The 20309-nt window shown below is 50.8% G+C and overlaps 1 protein-coding gene across 1 annotated transcript in view; it reads right to left on the reverse strand.

Annotated features, from left to right (window-relative positions):
- EFCAB8 (EF-hand calcium binding domain 8) overlaps window positions 1–20309 on the reverse strand; it is a 60523-nt gene that overhangs the window by 14437 nt on the left and 25777 nt on the right. The window contains exons 11-22 of the mRNA XM_059133544.1: window positions 17936–18066; window positions 14096–14163; window positions 13602–13753; window positions 12062–12199; window positions 11498–11611; window positions 10894–11121; window positions 10103–10173; window positions 9170–9374; window positions 8078–8293; window positions 6861–6989; window positions 4952–5173; window positions 4281–4418 (exon numbers count right to left, since the gene is read on the reverse strand). Coding sequence (XP_058989527.1) covers window positions 4281–4418; window positions 4952–5173; window positions 6861–6989; window positions 8078–8293; window positions 9170–9374; window positions 10103–10173; window positions 10894–11121; window positions 11498–11611; window positions 12062–12199; window positions 13602–13753; window positions 14096–14163; window positions 17936–18066 — 1812 coding nt within the window. The remainder of the gene's footprint in view (window positions 1–4280; window positions 4419–4951; window positions 5174–6860; window positions 6990–8077; window positions 8294–9169; window positions 9375–10102; window positions 10174–10893; window positions 11122–11497; window positions 11612–12061; window positions 12200–13601; window positions 13754–14095; window positions 14164–17935; window positions 18067–20309) is intronic.

The following is a 20309-nucleotide window of genomic DNA, read 5'->3' on the forward strand; positions in this document are numbered from 1 at the left end:
CATCCCTGCCGTGTTCCTGACCTTAGCTTTTGGAAAAGCTTTCAGTTTTTCTCCATTGAGAATGATATTTGCGGTGGGCTTTTCATAGATGGCTTTGATAATATTGAGGTATGTGCCCTCTATCTCTACACTTTGAAGAGTCATTCATTCATTTTTAAAGATTTTATTTATTTGACAAAAAGAGACATCACAAGTAGGCAGAGAGGTAGGCGGGGTGGTGGGGGAGGAGGCTCCCTGTTGAGCAGAGAGCCCAATGTGGGGCTTAATCCCAGGACCCTGAGATCATGACCTGAGCCAAAGGCAGAGATTTAACCCACTGAGCCATCCAGGCACCCTCCATCTTAGAGTCAGTTTGTCAATTTCTGTAAAATAAAAAGCTTGGATTTTGGTAGATTACATTGAATTAATTTGGCAAATACTGTTATATTAATAAGATTAAATTTTTCAATCCATGAACATGGGAGATTTTTTCCATTTATTTAAGTTGTCTTCAATTTTTTTCAACAGTGTTTTGAAGTTTTCATAATACAAGTTTTACACTACTTTTGTAAATTCATTCTTAAATACTTTATTCTTTTTGATGCTATTATAAGCTGAATGCCTTTTATTTCATTTTCTTGCCTACTTCCTCTTCTGGTACAACATTAGTAAAAGTGGTAAGAGCAGACATCCTCATATTCTTCCTGATCTTAGGAGGAAAAAGTTTAATCTTTCACTATTAAATATGATAGTACCTGCTTTTTGCAGATGGACTTTATCAGGTTGAGGAAGTTCCCTTCTACTCCTTGTTGATTGGCATATTTATCAGGAAAGGGTGTTGGATTTTCTCAAATGCTGTTTCTGCATCTATTGAGATGATTATGTGCCTTTTGTTCTTATTCATGTAATACGGTATATTACATTAATTGATTTTGGATATTAAACCAACCTTGCATTCTTGGGAAGTCTCACTTGATCATGATATGTAATCCTTTTCATAAGTTTCTGGATTCAATATTATATTTTATTGATGATATTTCCATCTATATTCACAAGAGATGTATTTTCTTAGGATGTCCTTATAGTATATCAAGGTAATATTGGCTGCATAGAAAACTCTTTGGCAAGAATTCTTGAAGAACTGACATTAATGCCTCTTTAATTATTTAGTAGAATTCACCAGTAAAGTCATCTGTACCTGGGCTTTTCTTTGTGGGGAGTTTTACTGCTAATTCAATCTCCTTACTTGTGATATTCAAGTTTTCTATTTCTTTAGATTTCCTATTTCTTTTTTAATCCACTCTGGTAGCTCATATCTAAGAATTTATCCATTTTCTTTCACTTTTTTAATACTGAAAAATTAAAAACCTATCTACTGTCTGACAATAAGTTAAATAAATGATTGTACCTCTATAAAGCAAATATGACTTAATCATAAGAAAGTCTGATCTTTAAGAATGTTTGATAATATAGGAAATTCTAGTTACATGCAATATAATCCCAATTTGTTTAAAATATATGATTATAACATGGTCAGGAGCACAAGTTCTGGAGTTAGACAGACTTGGGTTTACTGCCAGATCCAACATTGGCAGTTGTGTGAACTTAAAAGACAGGTCCCTCCAGATCTTCAGTTTTATCTTCCTCATCTAAAGATAACATCTCCCTCACAGAGCTATCATAGAGAATCAACGAGAGAATGCATAAAAGCACCTATCACAATTCTTGAAACAAGGTAAGCAGTAAATAAATGATACTTATTGGGGCACCTGGGTGGCTCAGTCAGTTAAGTGGCTGGCTTTGGCTCAGGTCAGGATCCCAGGGTCCTGGGATCGAGCCCCGTGCTGGCCTCCCTACTTAGTGGCAAGTTTGCTTCTCCTTCTCCCTCTGCCCTTTCCTTCCTCTCTGCTCATCCTCTTTCTCTCTAAAATAAATAAAATCCTTTCTAAAAAATTAATGAGACTTGGGGCACCTGGGTGGCTCAGTCAGTTAAGCATCTGCCTTCAGCTCAGGTTATGATGCCAGGGTCCTGGAATTGAGCCTCATATCAGGGTCCTTGCTCCATGGGGAGCCTGTTTCTCCCTGTCCCTCTGCCTGCCACTCCCCCTTGTGTTCTCTGTCAAAAAAAAAAAAAAAAATTTTTTTAAATGGCATTTATTGTTGTTATTATAATGATTGCATTAACATTACAGATTCCTCATCTGTTGAACCCATGGGTGGCTGATTCTCAACAGATTTGAATGCAGTGAAATTGTCTTCTTACTAAAACTAGACTAGACTTAATATTTTTGTGCAGAGATGCAAAAGGTACCTATGACTGCAAGATGGCTATCAGAACCGCAAATGCATACAACCCCTTGACCTAGAAATCCCACTTCCAGGAATTTAACCTTCAGATACATTTTTCATAAATATGAAACAACATTCACTATTCACTTTTGCTTAAGAACAAAAGATTGAAAACAACCTCAATTTCCCTTCAAAGGGAATTATGTCATTAATATATCCTATAGCTTACTGCTCAGCTATAAAGAATAATGTATTCATATACAAGATCTCCAAGATATATAATGGAATAAGAAAAGCAAGGTGACGGGTGCCTGGGTGGCTCAGTCATTAGCATCTGCCTTCGGCTCAAGTCAGGAACCTGGGATCCTGGGTTTGAGCCCCATATCAGGCTCCCTGCTCAGCACAAAGCCTGCTTCTCCCTCTCCCACTCCCCCTGCTTGTGTTCCCTCTCTCACTGTGTCTTTCTCTGCCAAATAAATAAATAAAATCTCTAAAAAAAAAAAAAAGAAAGAAAAAGAAAAAGCAAGGTGAACACCAGTGTGTATGGCATGCTACCCTTCACATAAAAATAATGAGGAAAGAACTTTACACTTTTGTGTTTGAATAAATAAATCCTGGAAGAATCACCAAAAATCAATAAAAGTGAAACAAGAAGAACTGGTTTTGGCTGGGGGTGAACAAGAGTAGGACTAAGAATCCTCACTATAAACCTTTACCACTCCCTGAGTTTTTAAATCTTCATTGATGTATAATGTACATATAGAAAATTGTACATGTCATAAATGTGCCACTGTATCCATTTTTATAAGCTGACCACAACTGTATGGCCAGACCCAAATCATGAAACACAGCAGCCTCCAAAGCCCCCTTCATCACTCCTTCCAGCCACTCCATGCCCTGCACAAAGATAATCACTTATAATAGGATACCTTTGCTTTGTCTGTTTTTATACTTTTATAGATAGAACTATAATATTTATAATATATATACTCTCTTAGTGTCGAACTTCTTTCACTTATATTGTTCAAACAATTACCCACTTTGTCATAAATAGTTGAAAACCATTAATTTCTAATGCCCGATATTATTCTGTACGGTGTGTATAGTGCAATTTATTTTTCCGGTCTAGGTTGATTGACATTTGGTTTATTTCATATGTAGAGTTAATACAAATGGTAATTCTATCCATGTTTTTATTCATTATCTTTTAGAGCATAGGCTTCTCTTGGGTATAAACCTAGGAGTGGAATTGCTGGATTATAGTGTAGACATATATTCAGTTCTAGTAATTACTGCCAAATGGTTCCCCAAAGTGATTATACCAATCTACATTCCTGCGAGCAATAGAAAATTTAGTTGACCTACATCCTTGCCAACATTTGGTATTGCTAAACATTTCATTTTAGTCATTCTGGTGGATGTGTAGTGGGATCACAGGGTGGTTTTAATATGCATTTTCCCGATAACTAAGGAAAAGGTGCTCAACTTCATTAGTCATTAGGCTAATATCAAGTGATTTTTGAACTATGTAAATATATTACCTACTCAAGAAAATACATAGATATTTTCATTATTTTTTTAAAGATTTTATTTTTTAAGTAATCTCTGTGCCTAATATTGGGCTCAAACTTACAACCCTGAGATCAAGAGTTACATGTTCTCCTGACTGAGTCAGCCAGCTGCCCCCAAGTATTTTCATTATTTTAAAAAAAATTCATGACCCCAGGGCCCTCATTGCAAAGATTAAAGCCCATGGAAGGGGTGTGCGTGTGTGTGTGTGTGTGCGTGCACGTGTGCACGCATGTGCGCTCATGTGCCTGTGTGTGCCTGTGGGTATATCTGGTGTGTGTAGACTTGGGTTTTACTGGGTAATGGTGATTTCTAGCTAACAAATGTTTTCTCCAACAACCAGATTACCTTGAACAAGAAACATGAAAGACTCAGAATCTCAGTAAGAGAACCATGGCCCCAACTCATTAGTGTGGTTCAAATTCCCCCAGTAATCTTCCTACCTCCTTCTCCTCCAAGAGGATGTGGTGTGGGAGGTTGACCTGGACCTGTTCAGGAATTAAGAACTGGAACTTGTTTGTTCTGCTGGGTTGAGGTGACCACTTATCAGCGAACATGCAATAATCCTTGATGTCCCAGATCTAGGCACAAAATGTGGGTTAGCAGCCCAGCACCCCTTGACACCAACACCAACTTACCCTGTGAAGCCCTCCCAGACTTCTTCTCTTCCCTCTGAGGTGTGAGCACTTGCCCCTTTGAGATACCCAGACCCTCAGGGTCAGAAGGGACCCTAGGGATCTTCTAGGCCAGACCCCTTAGCTGGCATGCAGAGAGGATATGCCGGGCCCCAGGACAAGCCACTCTGGCCTCACGTCTCACCACAAAGCATGAAATCAGCTCCTAAGACAGGGGATCACAGACAGCTGCACAGCTGAGGGTGAGGGAGTGGCAGGAAGGACCAGTGCGGGGACAGAAGAGACCCACTAGGGGAGGCTTCGTGGAGGGCCCATTGGAGCCACGTCCTCACTCACTTCCTGGGTGCACCAGAGCAGAAGGGGACTTCTCCTGCCCACTGTTTTACAAACGAAACCAGTACCCAGAGGGAGGAGAGACTAGGTGAGCGCCATACACGGCAAAGAGGCGGCTGGAGTTTGCCCAGCCAGCCCTTCCTCACCTTGATGTATCCTGTGCAGTCCCCTGTGACAAGGATCCAGTCCTTCTCGTCCGTGGCCATGGCACCCACAACCACATCCCCCTCGCTCAGGCAGTCCACAGGGAACTTCCCCAGCAGGCCGCCAGCCCCATGTGTGGACCAGGCATAGATAAGGCCATCGATGCAGCTGCTCAGCAGGGCGGCTATGTGGGGCTGCCGAGGCCGGGTCTGCAGGAAGATGATCTGTGCGAGACAGGCGGGCCTGCTCAGCGGTGCTGGAAATTACCCCAGCCACAGTCACGTGGAGCTGAGGGGCCTGGGCAAGTCTCTACCCCCACTCCGCCCCACCCAGTTTCCCAGATGCCCAGCCAGAATGGTGACCATCTTCCACTGCTGCCTAACTGGTAACAAGGAACACTTCGGTGCCCTGTGAGCCCCATGTGCGCAGGGCGTTTGGGTCTTTTGGTTTTTTTCCACTGTTTTATCCTCGGCAACTACAATGGTGCCTGACACATGGTACATGATCAGTGAATGTGTGTTGAAGAAGACTTTCAAGGCTCAGTTGGTCAAGCAGCCTCTCATGATTTCGGTCATAGTCAAAGGTCAGGCTTTGAGTTATCTACTTGGGTCAGACTCAGAGGCTGAAAGGGATGGGCTCTCTGGGGCAACTGCTTCTAGGAATCCATCCTTTCAGTGAACTTACACAGGCGCCCAGAAGCACAGGTACAGGGACGTTCAACGCATGTCTAGTAAGAGAAGATGGGCTTAATCGTTTGTGATCCCTCCAAACTATAGAGTGCTATGCAATTATCCCAAAGAATCAGATGAGTTAACAAAAGAATAAGATTTCTCTAAATTACTGATATGAAAACATACCCATGCCATATAGTTAAATTTTTAAAAAGTAAATGGTAGGACATAGCTATAATTTAACACCACTGATCTAAAAATAAGAAAGATAAAGGCTAACCCAGTCCACCAATTCTCTAGCAGTGCCTGTGGCTTCCACTACTGGGTGGGGTGGAGGGAGTAAGACACAAGGGGCCTTTATATTTTGCTTTACACACACTTCCCTTTTTCCTTTTTTTAACCAGCTAGCATGACGACTTTTAAAAGTTTTTTAAAGGCTTTTTTCTTTAAAGTAATCTCTACACCTAACATGGGACTTGAACTAACAACCCAAGATCAAGAGTTACATGCTCTACCTACTGATCCAGACAGGAGCCCCTAAGCCATTTTTCTAAAAGAGAGGAAAGCACATTCAGAACCTGGAGGAGAGACGCTCGAAGCTCTCCATGACTCCCCCACCTCCAGGCTGGACCCAGCTCCGCAGGGCGCTGTTCCCCAATTCCTAAATCCTTGGTGCCCTGGAGCTGGAGAAGGGGCCAGTCCCGCCACACCCTCACACAACTGCGGTGTGGATTCACTGCGCCCCTGGTAGGGACTTAGGGAACCCAGTCTCTGAATTACCCTATCTTTGCAGATCGAAACTAGAAGGGGCCTGAGAGCCACCTCGTCTAGTGGTGACAATACAGTGAAGGGCATCCAGGGTCAGAAAGGGGAGAGGTGCAAAAGGAAGGGAGAGTAACAGAGATGACCCAACCCCTACTCCCCTGTTGTACAAAATACCCTACGAGAGCACAGAGGGCATTTTAACAGTAGATTCTGGCAATGCTGCTTCTCCTACCTCCCAGTCCAGCCCATCAACCAGAAGGGGCCCCCCAACAACACCCCATGCACACCCAAGGAGCTTCCCCCCTTCAGTAGTCCTAAAGCCAGAATCCTGAGTGGTAACTTCACCTGTACCACGCCTCTCCAGGTACTGGGGAGAGCCAGGCTGGCCCCCTAGGCTCATGGGCCATGTCCTTTCCAGGCCATCCCCATTGTTCACACCAGCTCACAGCCCAGACCCTGCCCGAGCGTGGCCCACCTTCTCCACCGATGCATTGGACTGCAGCAGTATCTTCTTCTGGAATTCCCCTCTTTGAGCATCTCTGATGATTGACTGTTTGCCGTGGGGTGTTCTTAACATCTTGGGGCTTCCAGAGTGGACAGGTTTCTGGAAAGAACAATGGGCCCCCCAGCTCATCATGGGAGGGTCACCCTACCCAGTGGGGAAACAGAGACCAGAGGCAGATGCCGAAAGTACGACCTGCCTACTCCCCCTCTGTCAATCCACAGCCCTGTGAAAGGGGCAGGCGGGTGTTGGAGGGATCCTGCAGTAAAGGCATTCCAGCGCTGGGGAGTCTCTATTTTAAACCAGCAGCTTCTGCTCTCAGGACAGAGACTTGAGTTTGCCTTTGGGGAAACCACTTCCCCCCGCCACACTTTGTCCTGAAGAGACCCTGGACCAAAGGTGAGGACTAGGTTGTGTACAGCCATTGCTCCAGAAGATGAGAACGCAGTGATGCCACCGGCTACCCCAAAGGTGGTCTGAGTGTTCTGTAATAAGGCGTAGTGTGTGTATCTTACACCTGAACCCGTCCGAGCAGCCATGAGGGACCCAGTCTGCATTGCCTGTGCCCAACAAGTGTCATGTGTTTGCACAAGGTGGGGTTTCTCTTTCAAGCCTCAATTCCCAGGTACAGGAATCAGGCTTCAATTGCTGAAGCCATCTGCTGGGCTCCCCCGGCCCCACACAAGACATTGTCTTCACTGCGGGAAGTAGGAGGCCAAGCCCCCCACTCCAGGTCCCTCCTCCCCTCAACATGAGACCAACAGTCCAGGCTGGAAGGGTTAATCCTGGGGCCGAGATGAGGGCTCAGGGGAGCAGGGAACTAGTCTGATCTCTAGGGAGGTGAGGATATGAGCCCCAGTGGCTCATCTCTGCCAGGTTACACTCACTGGAAGACTGAGAAAGTAGCCTAGGGAACTAGCCTGGGTGTCTAGGTTCTCTGGGTTGTTTTCCCTCTGGGTCCACCCCCCCCCCCGCCCCAAGTTTGTAGACTGTAGGAAGGGAGCCTGCCCAGACTGGAGGAAGCAGAGTGGGGGTGGGGGGGGAATCAGGTGAATCTAACCAGGGAGGGGAGCTGATGGATGTAAAGGTGCTCTGGAAAAAGGGGCTCACATGAGAACGCAAATGGACGACAGGCCCCTGGGGGGCCGGGGAGTGAGGGCAGCCACCAGGGGCTCAGCTCCTGCTCCCACCTGTGGGGGCATGGGCCTCTCTGGCTGCTTGTCTCTGGGGCGCTTCATCACTGGGGGGGCTGACATGAGGTTCCGCTGCAGGTTGGTACTGGTTGCGGCCTTGGCTCTGGGGCCTGGGGGCTTGTATGCTGGCGGCTTGTATGCCCACTGCTGGTGCTCCATGCAGGACTTGCTGGACTGGAGGCCCTTGGCCAGGAAGTTGTCCACCTCTTGCACCTGTGCCGGGGAGACACCCACCCCGCTGACACTGCAGTGCCCCAGAGGGACATGCAGGGCCTCCTTGGCCCGAGGCCAATACCCAAGGGCCCTCCAGGTGCCCCAGGCCTTACTCCATAGAAATTGAGTACCCTTAGAAACATCAAACCAGAGTTCATAACCCTGTCCTGGGGCCAACCAGGAATGCCCTGAGCTCCTGCAGGCGGGGCGCTGCTCCCGTGAGGGACTCAGTCTCCCTATCCATGAAATGGACATTGTTTTCCAAATATTTGTGAGGTTGGTTTTAATCTTAAGGGAAATTCCAGAGTATAAAACAGATAAAAACTGCCCTAGGAGAAGCCACTGCAATAGCCTCTGAGCTTCTCTCCCCAACATGTTTAGGAAATGACTGGGTGAGGTGATCCCGAAGACCCCTTCCAGCTTCCTTCTGCAAAGATAGTGTTAATTCAGAGATGGGGTGGGTCTCGGAGGTCCGTCCCACGAGCCCGGTGAGCCTGGACTGGGAACACATAACGGTGAGGAGTGAGGTGGGAGATGCCTTCCAGGGGAGAGTCATCCACTAGACGGAAAAGGACCAGAGCCACAGGCTCTGCAGTCAGACCACCTGGGTCTGCACCGATCACTTCTGGGCTGTGCAACCTCAGGCAAGTTGCTTAACCTCCCTGTACCTCGGTTTCCTTGTCTGTCAAATGAGAAAAATTCTAGAAACTAGCACCCACCTTCCTAGCTCCCAACCTCCTCCAAAAGAAGTTGTCACATGCCCTGTCCTTCCCAGGGGTGCTTCCTACCCCATCCCCAGCCCCGGCACTCCAGCTGATTCTAACCCACCACCAAGAGAGAGGCGGGGGGGATGGGGGTTGTTCCTGTCAACAATACCTTCTTGGGCAGCAGAGGCAAGGGGCTCAGAGAGGCGTTGAAATTGAGAATGGGCTTGAACAGGTTGACGTTCCAGAAGAGGATGTCCCCGTTGTAGGAAGAGGTCCCCAGGAACTGGTTCTGGTACTTGGCCATGCTCAGAACGTCCTCCTTGTGGAAGTTCTGCCAGTGGTAGCACGTGAGCACCCGCTTGGTCTTGTGGGGCCTGCATACAGGGCCGGAGGCGGGAGGGCAGACGGCTCGGCCTTACTGCTCCACGTGGGTGGGAAACACCAGGGCCTTGAGAGTCCGGGAGGCAACTCGGAAGAGGGCACTCAGGTTGAAGCTCTGCCCCGCCAACCTCATTTACCAAGCACCTACTACCAAGGCCCTGTCCTCGGGGCTTTACAGAAATGCAACTGACAAACTACCCCCTTCGGACATCTGAGTGAGGATTAAAGAAGGGAAGCCATGGCCCTAGAAAGACCCTCTGGAAAGGAAGAGGCCTTGCACATTCTGTTCCCTCTGCCTGGAATGTTCCTCCTACCCCAAGCCCTTTGCGTTTTCACTGAGTAGATCCCACTCCACTCACAACATCCTCATGTGAGCCTTTCCTGACCGCCCCTGAGACTAAATCAGAGTTCAATCCCCTCTCCACAGAAACCTCTACTTTTCTTCCTCACAGCACTCAACAGACTTTATCATTACACATGAAGTTCTTTGATTAGCATCCGCCTCCCGCTAGGAGGGCGGAGACACCATCATTCTTGGTTATACCTATCGCAAGCTCGTAGCACAAATGGGTGGATAAGCAGAGGAAGCACTGGACATTACCCACCACGAATTTCTGGCTGGTCTTCCAACCACTAGTGGAGCTAGGAAGGGGGAAACCCAGCTGAAGTAGAGAGAACAGTCAGAGGCCCTTAGCAGCTCCCACACACCCTTGCTACTCACATGAAACAAGTGATTCTCTTACTCCACCCGGTCACGTAGAATGCTCTGTTCATGTGGACAATCCCACTAATCTGTGGAAGAGGAAAGTAAACGAGCTCTAAGGCGCCTCGGAGAGAGTGGCCCTGGGCCAATGAAGGAGACAAAGCTCTCCATGACAATAAGCGTCCCCTAGAGGCAGTACGACTGTATATTTTTCAGAACGCTCTTACATCACATTCGCCCATTTGATAGACTTGGAGCAGGTAGAGAGGGTAGGGATCCACATCCACTCAACAGAGGGATACTTGGGAGGGTCACATAACGGAGTGATAGGCTCTGGACCAGATCCCTGGCTACTTGGCCAAGGGCTCCCGCTGAGCTGGTTCTAGGACTTTCCTAAGAGTGAGTCATGGGTTCAGGTCCCCAAGTGGGACTGCCGGCTTTGCTCCGTGCCACACCCACACGCTGTCTCTAGAATGCTGGCAGATATTTCCAGAGCCGGAGTGAGCCTGGGGCTCACCAGCCCTCTTGCTAGAAGTGCCATGAGGAGTTCCCGGACCTAGACTCAGGTAAGGTGCGCTCACAAATCCAACGAGAGTAGCTGGCACTTGCAGAGTGTTCAGTAAGGACAGGCAGTCTTACTCAGCTTCACTTGGCAGGCCAGGACCCACAGGCTCTGGGAGCCATGAAGGCGGGCCATCAATAGGCATAGCCTTAAAGGGAGGCTTAAACCCAGGGCACCCCAGGGTCGGGAGCACTGTGCTTCGTGGCTCCTGTAGCACCCCTGGCCCTGATTGACAGAGCAGACTGACCTCCAGATGGTCCGGGTTGGGGAAGACCAGCAGGCATTCACCAATGGTGTAGTTCCACATCTTTATGCTTCCGTCACGCAAACCTGTGAGCAGGCAGCGCTCAGACTCGTCCAGGCACATGGTGGTCATCTCCATCTGCTGGTCGCCTGTCGCGGAGAACTGCATGGTCCGCCGGCCTGTCGCCACCTCCCACACACTCACCAGGCTGCTCAGGCAGCCGCTCACCACCTGCAGGCAAACACAGAGCTGGGGCTCCTGGATAGGACAGCGCCTCCACTCCTGGGGGTGGCCCCTGCCTATCATGGCTGGGGCTGGCGCAGCCCCGCAGCATCCCGAGAGGCCCGGCAAAGATGGGTATCCAGGGCCTTCCTCTGCACAGAGGAGTGAGGCGATCCTCCCACCAAGCGGTGGGCCTCCCATCCCCACCTCAGGCCGCCGGCCCCCCGCACAGGGCTGCTTCCCATCCATGAGCCACATGCCACCAGCCGCTGTGCTGACTACTCCTTGGATACAGCCCTGGACACATCAGGGGGTGTCTGGGTCCTACCTGAGGGCCCCTGGCACTCCTGCCAGCCCAAGCAATGCCTGGCTCTAGCCCACTCACCTGCTTAAAAATCTTGCTGTAGAGGACAGCGCACAGGGGTAAGCTGTAGGTTGTGCTCTTCTCCCCTGCTTTCCCAGGCCTCTCAGTCTCCAAGTACCCTTTGAGGATCCCAATCTGTAGGTAAGGAGGGGGCAGGCAGCTGGGCCATCAGAAGGGCTCTGCCTCAGTGACTGGCCCCAGCCAGAACCTTCCAATAAATCGCTGCACCAAACATCCTGACTGCACACAGACCTGAGCCCAGCGAGGTCCCTTGGCTCCTCAGCCCACTGGCTGATATCTTTCTCACATCTTCTCCGGAGTCCAATGTCCCTCATAACTCCTGGGAAGCTTAAAACCTCCATCTGCTGTCCCCTCCTCCAGGGAGCCTTCCCTGACCACCCCAGGCTAAGGATCCTTTCTCTGTGCTCGGAGCACCTGGCATCCATCTCCATGCCAACACTGAGCATTTTCTGACATTCTCTGTTCTCCTTCTACCTCCTCAGTTCACTGAGGGATGGGGCTGGTCTAAGGAGTGTATTCCCAGCACCTGCCCAGCAGCGGGGGCTCACTCCCTCCTGCACTCACTGAATAGGTGCTACAGATGAGACTGTCTTCATTCTTGTGGAAGTAGATGCTGGTGATGGGACAGTGCCCCAGGGCAAAAAGCTTCCCGCAGAAGGACTGGAGGCATATGTATTCCAGCATGTCCCACACACGGATGTTCTGGAGGGGGAGAGAGACGCTGCAGGGGGCCCTTGGGGAGACAGCGGGTACCTGAGGCCTTGGGGCATGAGGGGGGCCTGCAGCTCATGGTGCAAGCACTTCCTACACCACCTACTGCACAGACGCCAATGGTACCACCGAGATGCCATCTTATGCTCAGATGAGGAAACTGAGGCTCACCCCACCCACCACGACCCAGAGCCTTCCCCCAGGGCCTCCACCTTGCTGGAGCGGCTGCCCCTCAGTAATGAGGATGAGGACTGAGCAAGACAGCACAAGCCCCTGCAGACCCCCAGAAACTCCCCCATCAGCCTCCCTCAGCTAAAGCCAGGCTACCCACACGGTCGCCAAAAAAGCCCACAGCAGCCTCCTCAAGCTCATCCCAAGGTGAGGCCCCACAGAAGTCCCTCTGGATGCCCACTGCTTGGAGCCACCAGCGGTAAGCAGAAAAGAGCATGACTCCAATCCATACCTTGCCTCTACCCGTCACCGCCGTGAGGATTTGTGCCAGCCTGTCCCGGTCCCCCGACCCTCCAGCCTCAGATCCTTCAGCAGAGGCCATGACACCCAATGTTGGGGCCACTGGGAGAATTCCAGATAATAGCCAGTGTGGGCTGCGTTGGGGAAATTGGCCTGGGTGACCCAAGGGTCCTGCCAACTCTCAATCTACTGATTCCCAGAAGACACAAACGTGTGCCCTGAAGGACACCTGGAGCCATTGGCCGCTGCCCTACATCAGCCAAACAGCCACCGCCAAGCAGGTGGGGTGGGGCCCTGAACGCGATCCACGCAGAGATGCAAAGTGACAGGCCTGGAACCAGGGAGTCCCAGGTGCTGGAGAAGCTCCAGTCAGGCCCTGAGAGCCAGCGCAGCTGAGAAGAGGTCCCTAGGAGAGCTGAGGAGCAAGTTTGGGTCCTGGGGGAAAGGGGAGGGCAGGGGAATGGCTCACAAGTGTTGTACGCCCACTACATGCCAGCCGTCCCATGGCTGCTTCACTGCCCACCCTACTCTAACCCTCTCAACAACCCATTCTGTGGATGAAGGGACTGAGGCTCAGAAAAGGAAAGGGCCTTGCCCAGGACCGCAGAGTAATAAGCCAGGCTGGGCTGCACGGGAACCCAGCTCTGATGGATGGCTCAGAGTGGGGTGTGGGCCTCTACCAGGGGCTGACAGAGACCCCTGGGCCCCTCATGGTGACTCCACCTGGGACAGCCCTTTCTGTGTCCTAGACCAAGTGTGGAACCACAGGCAGGCCAGCCACACTGTCTCCCTGGGCGTCAGGCTGCCGCCAACTGCTGGCGCCCCACCTGGCCAAGCTAGATGGTTTTCCCAGGGCCAGTGTCTCTGCAGGGGGGACGGGCACTGGTGTGAGTGTAAGAGCTATGCTCCCCGAGGCCAGCACCTTGTCCTTGGAGACGCTGAGGAGGATGTTGCTGTTCTTGCTGTTCACGAGGATGTGCGTCACGGAAGTCTGATGTCCCCTCATCAGCCACACAGGTTTTTTTAAGAAGAAGGGGTTCCACAGGCGGATGAGGGGGTCATAGCCACCGGTCACTAGGGTCGGAAGAATGGGTGTCAGCCATGGGGGGCCTACGAGGGGACCGCTCCTGAGACCAGGCCTTGACCCCCCACCCAGCAGGCGCAGCAGATGGGGGACTGCGGTTCTCATCTGCCCCTTTGCCGCCCCTTCCCCCCCACCTCCTCCATCATGCCAAGCAGAGCGTGTCACCACCCAGGTGCCCACCGGCAGGGACCAGAGTGCCAGGAGAGGAGCCCGGATGGAGGCCGGACCCTGCAGTCCTCCCCGCCAGCTTGGATAATCCCCATGTCCCCAGCAACCTTCACCCCAGTTCCACCAGGCCTGGGGCTTCTGGGGGGCACATGAAGATGACTTACCCATTAAGTTCTTGTCTGGGCAGTAATCAAAGCAAAGAATCCCTTTTCTCAAGCTCAGCACCGAAAACCTACAACAGCAAAGGGGGAAGGCAGCAGGGTGGCAGCGACAGCTACAGGCAGCCAGGGAGAAGCCATCACTCTCCACCCAAGGAGAGAGGCAGCCCCAGCAACCCTGTCTGGGGCTCACCCTGCAGCCAAGTTGGGGCCAAGCCCCACAGGCAGGGCAGCTGCCGTGGGTCTCAGCCCCAAACCAGCAGCTCAGGGAGGAGGCACCCCACCCACCAAAGCAGGAACAACTCCTTACAGCCTGGATCCAGTTAACTTAAACTGACCTTTGCTTCAACCATACTGAGACAGGCGTCCCCCCACTCATGATACAAATATTTAAAAAGAAGGGGATTCCAAGGGCCAGGGGAAGGGGAGCTCCCAGGTGCTGTGCCCCTGCCTGCTCTGTGCTATTTCCTGGGCTGGGGACTATCTTGTGCATCACCGAGATGCCCTACATAATCCTAGAGAGTATCATCAGCTCAGTGCCACAGGGAGGACATAGAAAGCAGAAACTAAGGAGTTGGTTCAAGGCCACAAGGCTGGCAGGATGGGGGCGTCAGGATTCAGACCCAGGGTGGGCGTGGCAAGAAGAGGCAGGAGGCTCAGTGACCAGGGCTCCAGGAAAGGAACAGGTGCGGCCAGGTGAATGGGGGCCCGGTCAGCCAGGGTGACCCAGGCAGGGGTCTCAGGAAGGTCAGGCCTGAGAGTACTGGAACTTCCATGCCTCGGATGTGCTGTTCTCTCTTTATCCACACATACTGCCTTGCCAGATCCTTCTACTCAAACTCCCCCTTCCCAACTCTACTCAGAGGCCCCCATTGCCAGGTACCCCGGCCCTCTAATGCAGCACGTCCTCCACTGAATTTACTCTCCCTTCCACAGCCAGAAGGATTCCTCAAAAAACTGAAACTTCAAGAAGAGCATATCAAATACATGTATTTCATTTATTGTCAAACCAGATATATCTCCCTCCATGCATATATGCACAGAGAAATCTTCTGGAAGGATAGTCACCAAAATGTCAGTAGAAATTATTTCAGGCTGATTCACTCATGCAACAAAGATTTATTGGCATCTCTACCTTCCGGGATTAGCAGGGGCATACCTCAGATGCCCCCTGCCCCCCGCCTTCATGGAGTTTTCCTTCCAGAGGGAAATAGCAGGAGTAGGTAAATGAACAGAGAGACAAAGGAGAGGGACATTTGCACACTGTGACAGGTCCCGCAGGGAAATAAACAGGTGGCTTTGACAGGGTAGCTGAAGGAGACCCGTCTGCAGAAGGCCGCTGTGCAGAGAAGGGACCAGAATTTCAGAGGGGACACAGGGAAGAAGGCCATGGCAGTAGTTCAGATGGCTTCGACTCGGTGGTAGGAGCAGAAGTGAGAGAAGAGGGGGAAGGAAGGGGAGACACTGTGGGTCAGTCCACACACCCAGCACAGGCTCCTTCCAACTCCATGAGGGTCCTCCGCCCAGATGCACTGCTGGCGGCAAGCCCCTAAAGAATCCAGCTTGGGCAGGCTGCCAGGGAGCCCAGCTCTCAGGCCCACAGCGCCTCGAAGGCTGAGGCTGACTCTGGAGGCAGAGTTTGGGGGTGACAACGCCAGACCCCACCTGTGGAGGCCATGCCCTAAGAGGTCCTTGCAGGGAACTGAAGACCAGCAAGCAGGCAATGGTGCCACCTGCTAGCGAGCCTGAAGGGTCTGGGCGCTCTCATGTGTGTGAATACAGTCTCCAACCTGTCCCCAAAGTCCATCTCAAATCCCTCCACCTCATCTCCACTGGACGATTTCAGGCCTGAATTATTACAATGGTGCCATCCCTGGAGTCCCCATCTCCACAGCTGCCCACCGCTTGCCACAGAGCAGCCAGAAGAATATTCCCACACATCAGACCACACCGTTCCTGTGCTCAAAACCTGAGCACTTGTTTATATCTCTTACCAGATAACTGTAAAAAGATATGTTAGAGATGATCGGAGGGAGATTAACTTGGACTAGGTACTAGTGATATTAAAATGTTACAGTATCTTCTGTGTTTAAAATTTTCAGTGACGAAAATGTTTTAAAAAATAAAAACAAAGAAGAAAAAAGGGCATACCAGGCAGAAAGGAATGATTCAAAGGCCCTGGGGCAGAAACATGCATGAACCACAAGGGGGCCACAAGGGGGCTGGAGTAGCCAGGCAGCAGGGACAGACCACGGAAATGCTCATCACCAGGATAGAGTGACCCTGTGATGTCCACCTGCCACTGAGAACCAATAAGCAAATAAAAGAAGCTGAATAAAACACGTATCACAGACACAAGGTAATACTACCACCAAAGCAGAGCGATGAGCCTCTGTTACAAATCGGCTCCAAGCAAAATCCCACCATAGCACCTCACTCAAGGCCCAGAAGTCACAACTGAAGCTTCCCCACAGTATCTGGCCTTCTCTGGGGCCCCTCCTCCACCCAGCAGCTGGTCCCAGGGCTGGGGTGGGGATGTACATAGGGGGCTCTGGCTTACAAGACACTGGAGGTACAGTGAGGCCTGAGGCAAGTCCCCTGCTCAAACGTCTCAGGTTTCCAATCTGTAAAATGAGGAGCTGGACCAAATTAGCCCTACCATCCCAGGATCAAATTTCGTTCTGGAAAACAACCAGGACAGGAAGGGACAGGCAGAGATGGGGCCTAAGTGGCCCTCAGCCTTCCCGCTGTGCCTCACCCAGCTGCTCCCCCAACACAGGCCTTCAATCTCCTGCTGCTCCCCCAAGAAGATGTGACTCATGGTTCAACCTGCCCAGGAACAAAATATCACAGACCTGAAGGGTCCACGGGATAAAGACCTGCGGCAGGAGGAAAACAGCAGAGGCAAGAGGGAAAAAAAAATCCCTCAGGAGCAAATACCTACTGTAAAATGCACAGTGAAAGATACACATGAGGGGCGCCTGGGGGGCTCAGCTGGCTGAGCATCAGACTCTCGATTTTGGCTCAGGTCGTGATCTCGGGGTGGTGAGATCAAGCCCCGCGTCTGGCGCGGAGGCTGCTTAAGAGTCTCCCACACCCTCTGCCCTTCCCTACCCTCCCTCTCTCTAAAAAATTAAATAAATAAAAATTTAAAAATAATTGTTAAAAAAGGTACAGAGAAAGCAATAGAAGTGAGACATTTGAGAACGGAGTGAGACAGTGGGGATTGGGCGAGGGAAGGATTGAGGCTTTATTTATAATGTTTTACTTTTTTACAGGGTCAACCTATGTATGTAGACTTACTAGTGTGAGTAATCACTGATCAGGAAGGAAGGGAGGGGGGGAAGCGAGAAATCTAAAATCCACTCTGAGCTAGCGGAACCTGGAATAAAGGAAAGAGATTAGAACCATCTCCAAAGACTAAGTGCTGCCAGTTAACGACCACACAGCACGAAGAGCAGTCAGCCCTGGGATGAGGGAGAGAAGCCCCACAGCCACTGCCTTCTACAGACGAGGACCCTGAGTGAGGGGCACAGAGGTAAAGCAGCTCACATTCATTCCTCCATTCAGAAAAAACTCTTCTGACTGCTTACACTATGTGCCAGCTTCTGTGAGTTTTACATATAAATCGATGGATAAAAGAAGCTTGTTGTATGATTAAAACCATACTCCATAAAAGTTCTTATAACCCAGTGAGATCCACCAGATGCTCCTGTCCTGGGGGCAGGCCCACTCTCAGCAGGGAGGGCCACAGGCAGCTGAGGTGAAGCCAGACCTTCCCACACACTGTCACATCCTCCCCCATCTGGCCACCCCCACTCCAGCCTGGGGAGAGGTGCTCCTTACTTGGGGTTCTCTTGGGCTTTGGATGGCAACACAGTCAGCACCAGAGAGGACTTCTCAATGGCCGAGCAAGAGGCCACCATGTTCAGCTGGGGGATGAACTTGATCTGTTGGCACCAGTTGGGATGGAGAGCCTGGGAAGAGAATGACAGCAGGAGGGGCTGGCAGGGCCAGGAGATCAGGATCTCTAATGCTCTCTAATGATGGCAGCTCTGACATGGTGACAGGGCTCCCTCGTCCCCCCCGCCCATCCTCCCTCCTAACCTAGTCCTGGGCCATCCCCTGTCAGTGAGACAGGTGAAAAGCTCCCACGTCTGCTACCATGGGAACTCTTGATTATAACCTAGAGGACAGGTGAGGTCAGGTCCATGTGACAGCACAGTCTGTCACCCCATCCCACACAGAAGAAAGCATGGATTGGAGGCGGCCCACCCCGTAGTCCCTATTCTCCACAGGGAGCCCTGACCCACCACAGCCCTCCGTGTTTCAGGACATGACTCGGAGTGTGTGCAAATGTTATCTGAGCAACAAGAAGCTGAGACCCAGGAGTCCCCGGGGTGGCCTGATAGCACAGGCCCCGAATTCTCGAGCTCCGGTTCCATGGTTTGGCCCCGTGCTTGGTCTCCCAATCCGGGGATTCTCCTCTTCAGGACAAGGAGGAGAGGGTTGTCGGGCCCTGAGCGAGGTTCTGCAGGCACTGCCTCGCCGAGTGTGTCTCACAGGGAAGGCACAGGACGGAACACGGGACACTCAGCAACTGGGGTGGAAAACCAAGCCCAAGATGAGATCCCACAGAAGATGGAGAAGAAGGTATTCGTGAGTGACTCTCCCCGAGAGGATCTCTGGGAGACCCTAAGTGCTTATCCTTAGGAGCTGCCAATCCCATGAGAGTGACAGGACTAGAAAGCAATGAGCGGACAACACAAAGTTGGGAAGTGTTACCCTGTGACAGTGGGATTGGAAGTAAGAATGTATATTTGGGCTTCCTGCCTATTTCTGACACAAAGCTCCTAAAACCCCTGGAATTTCCTAAGTGATGAGACTGAGGTGTCTTAATATTTGTAACAAACTTCTTTCAGCCATGCCTGAGTTTACATTAATGGGGTGACTTTGGAAAGCCCCTAAGGATGGGGACTCATGGCCAGGGGAACCAACCATGAGATTGGAGGACTGGAACTTTCAGTCCCACCACCCCCTCCCCCCGGGTCCCTGGGGAGAGGACAGGAATACAGGTTGAATTGACTGCCAATGGCCAACGATGTAATCAATCATATCTATGTAAGGAAACTCCATAAAAACCTAAAAGGACAGGGTTCAGAGAGCCTCTGGGCTGGTGAGCTTGTGAAGGTGGGGGGTGAGCCTTGCCTAGAGAGGGCAGGGAAACTCTGTTCCCCTTTCCCCATACCTTTCTCTACACATCTCTTCCCTCTGGCTATTCCTGAGTTGTATCCTTTTATAATAAAACAGTGATCTAGTAAGTAAAATGTTTCTCTGAGTTTTGCAAGCGACTCTAGCAAATAAATCGAGCCCAAAGACAGGGTCATGGGAAGCTCAGATTTATAACTGATCAGAAGAACAGGGGACAACCTGTACTTGTGACTGGACTCTGAGGGTTGGGGGGCAGTCTTTTGGGACTGAGCCTCTGTGGTCGATAATTGGCAGCACTTAGTCTTTGGAGATGGTGCTAAATTTCTTTCTTTTATTCCAGGTTCCACTAGCCCAGAGTGGATTATAGCCTAGGATCTGATGCTATCTCCCGAAAGATAGTGTCAGAACTGAGTTGAACAGTAGGTCACCCAGCTGAGGTCCAAGAATTGCATGGCAGTGTGGGAAAAACACATTGTCACTGGTGTCAGAATCCTGTAAGTATTGTGGTGTGAAGGGATACAGGCAGGGGCAGGCATGGGGCTGGTCCAGGTTGGCTGGTGAGGGCCCCAAAGGAAGCAGAGAAAGGGGTATATAGGAACCTAGGGAAGAGGACAGAGTGTGACAAGACCCTGAAATGGAAAAGGCTTGGGGTGTTCAGAGAACAGCAAGGTTCCCTGTGTTTCTGCAGCAGAGTAAATGAGAAGAAGAGACGGGACAGGCAAGATGGGAAACAGGCCAGGGGCCAAGTCACCTCATGCTCTGATGGGCACAGTAAGCCCCTGAGATTTTGTCCAAACACGATGAGAAACTATGGAGGGATTTTGAACAAGGGAATGACATGGCTATTTTAGCTCCGAATTCCTCTGGCTGCCGAATGGCATAAAGCAGTGCATGGAGTAAGGAAGTACAGACAATCTAGAAGCCACTGCAGCCACCCAGGAGACAGAGAGATGTTGTCTGCCAGGGCCAGGCTTGAGCAACAGAGGTGATGAGAGGGACAAGTCCCACC

This window comes from Mustela lutreola, chromosome 9 (assembly GCF_030435805.1).
Source record: "Mustela lutreola isolate mMusLut2 chromosome 9, mMusLut2.pri, whole genome shotgun sequence".
Taxonomy (NCBI): domain Eukaryota; kingdom Metazoa; phylum Chordata; class Mammalia; order Carnivora; family Mustelidae; genus Mustela; species Mustela lutreola.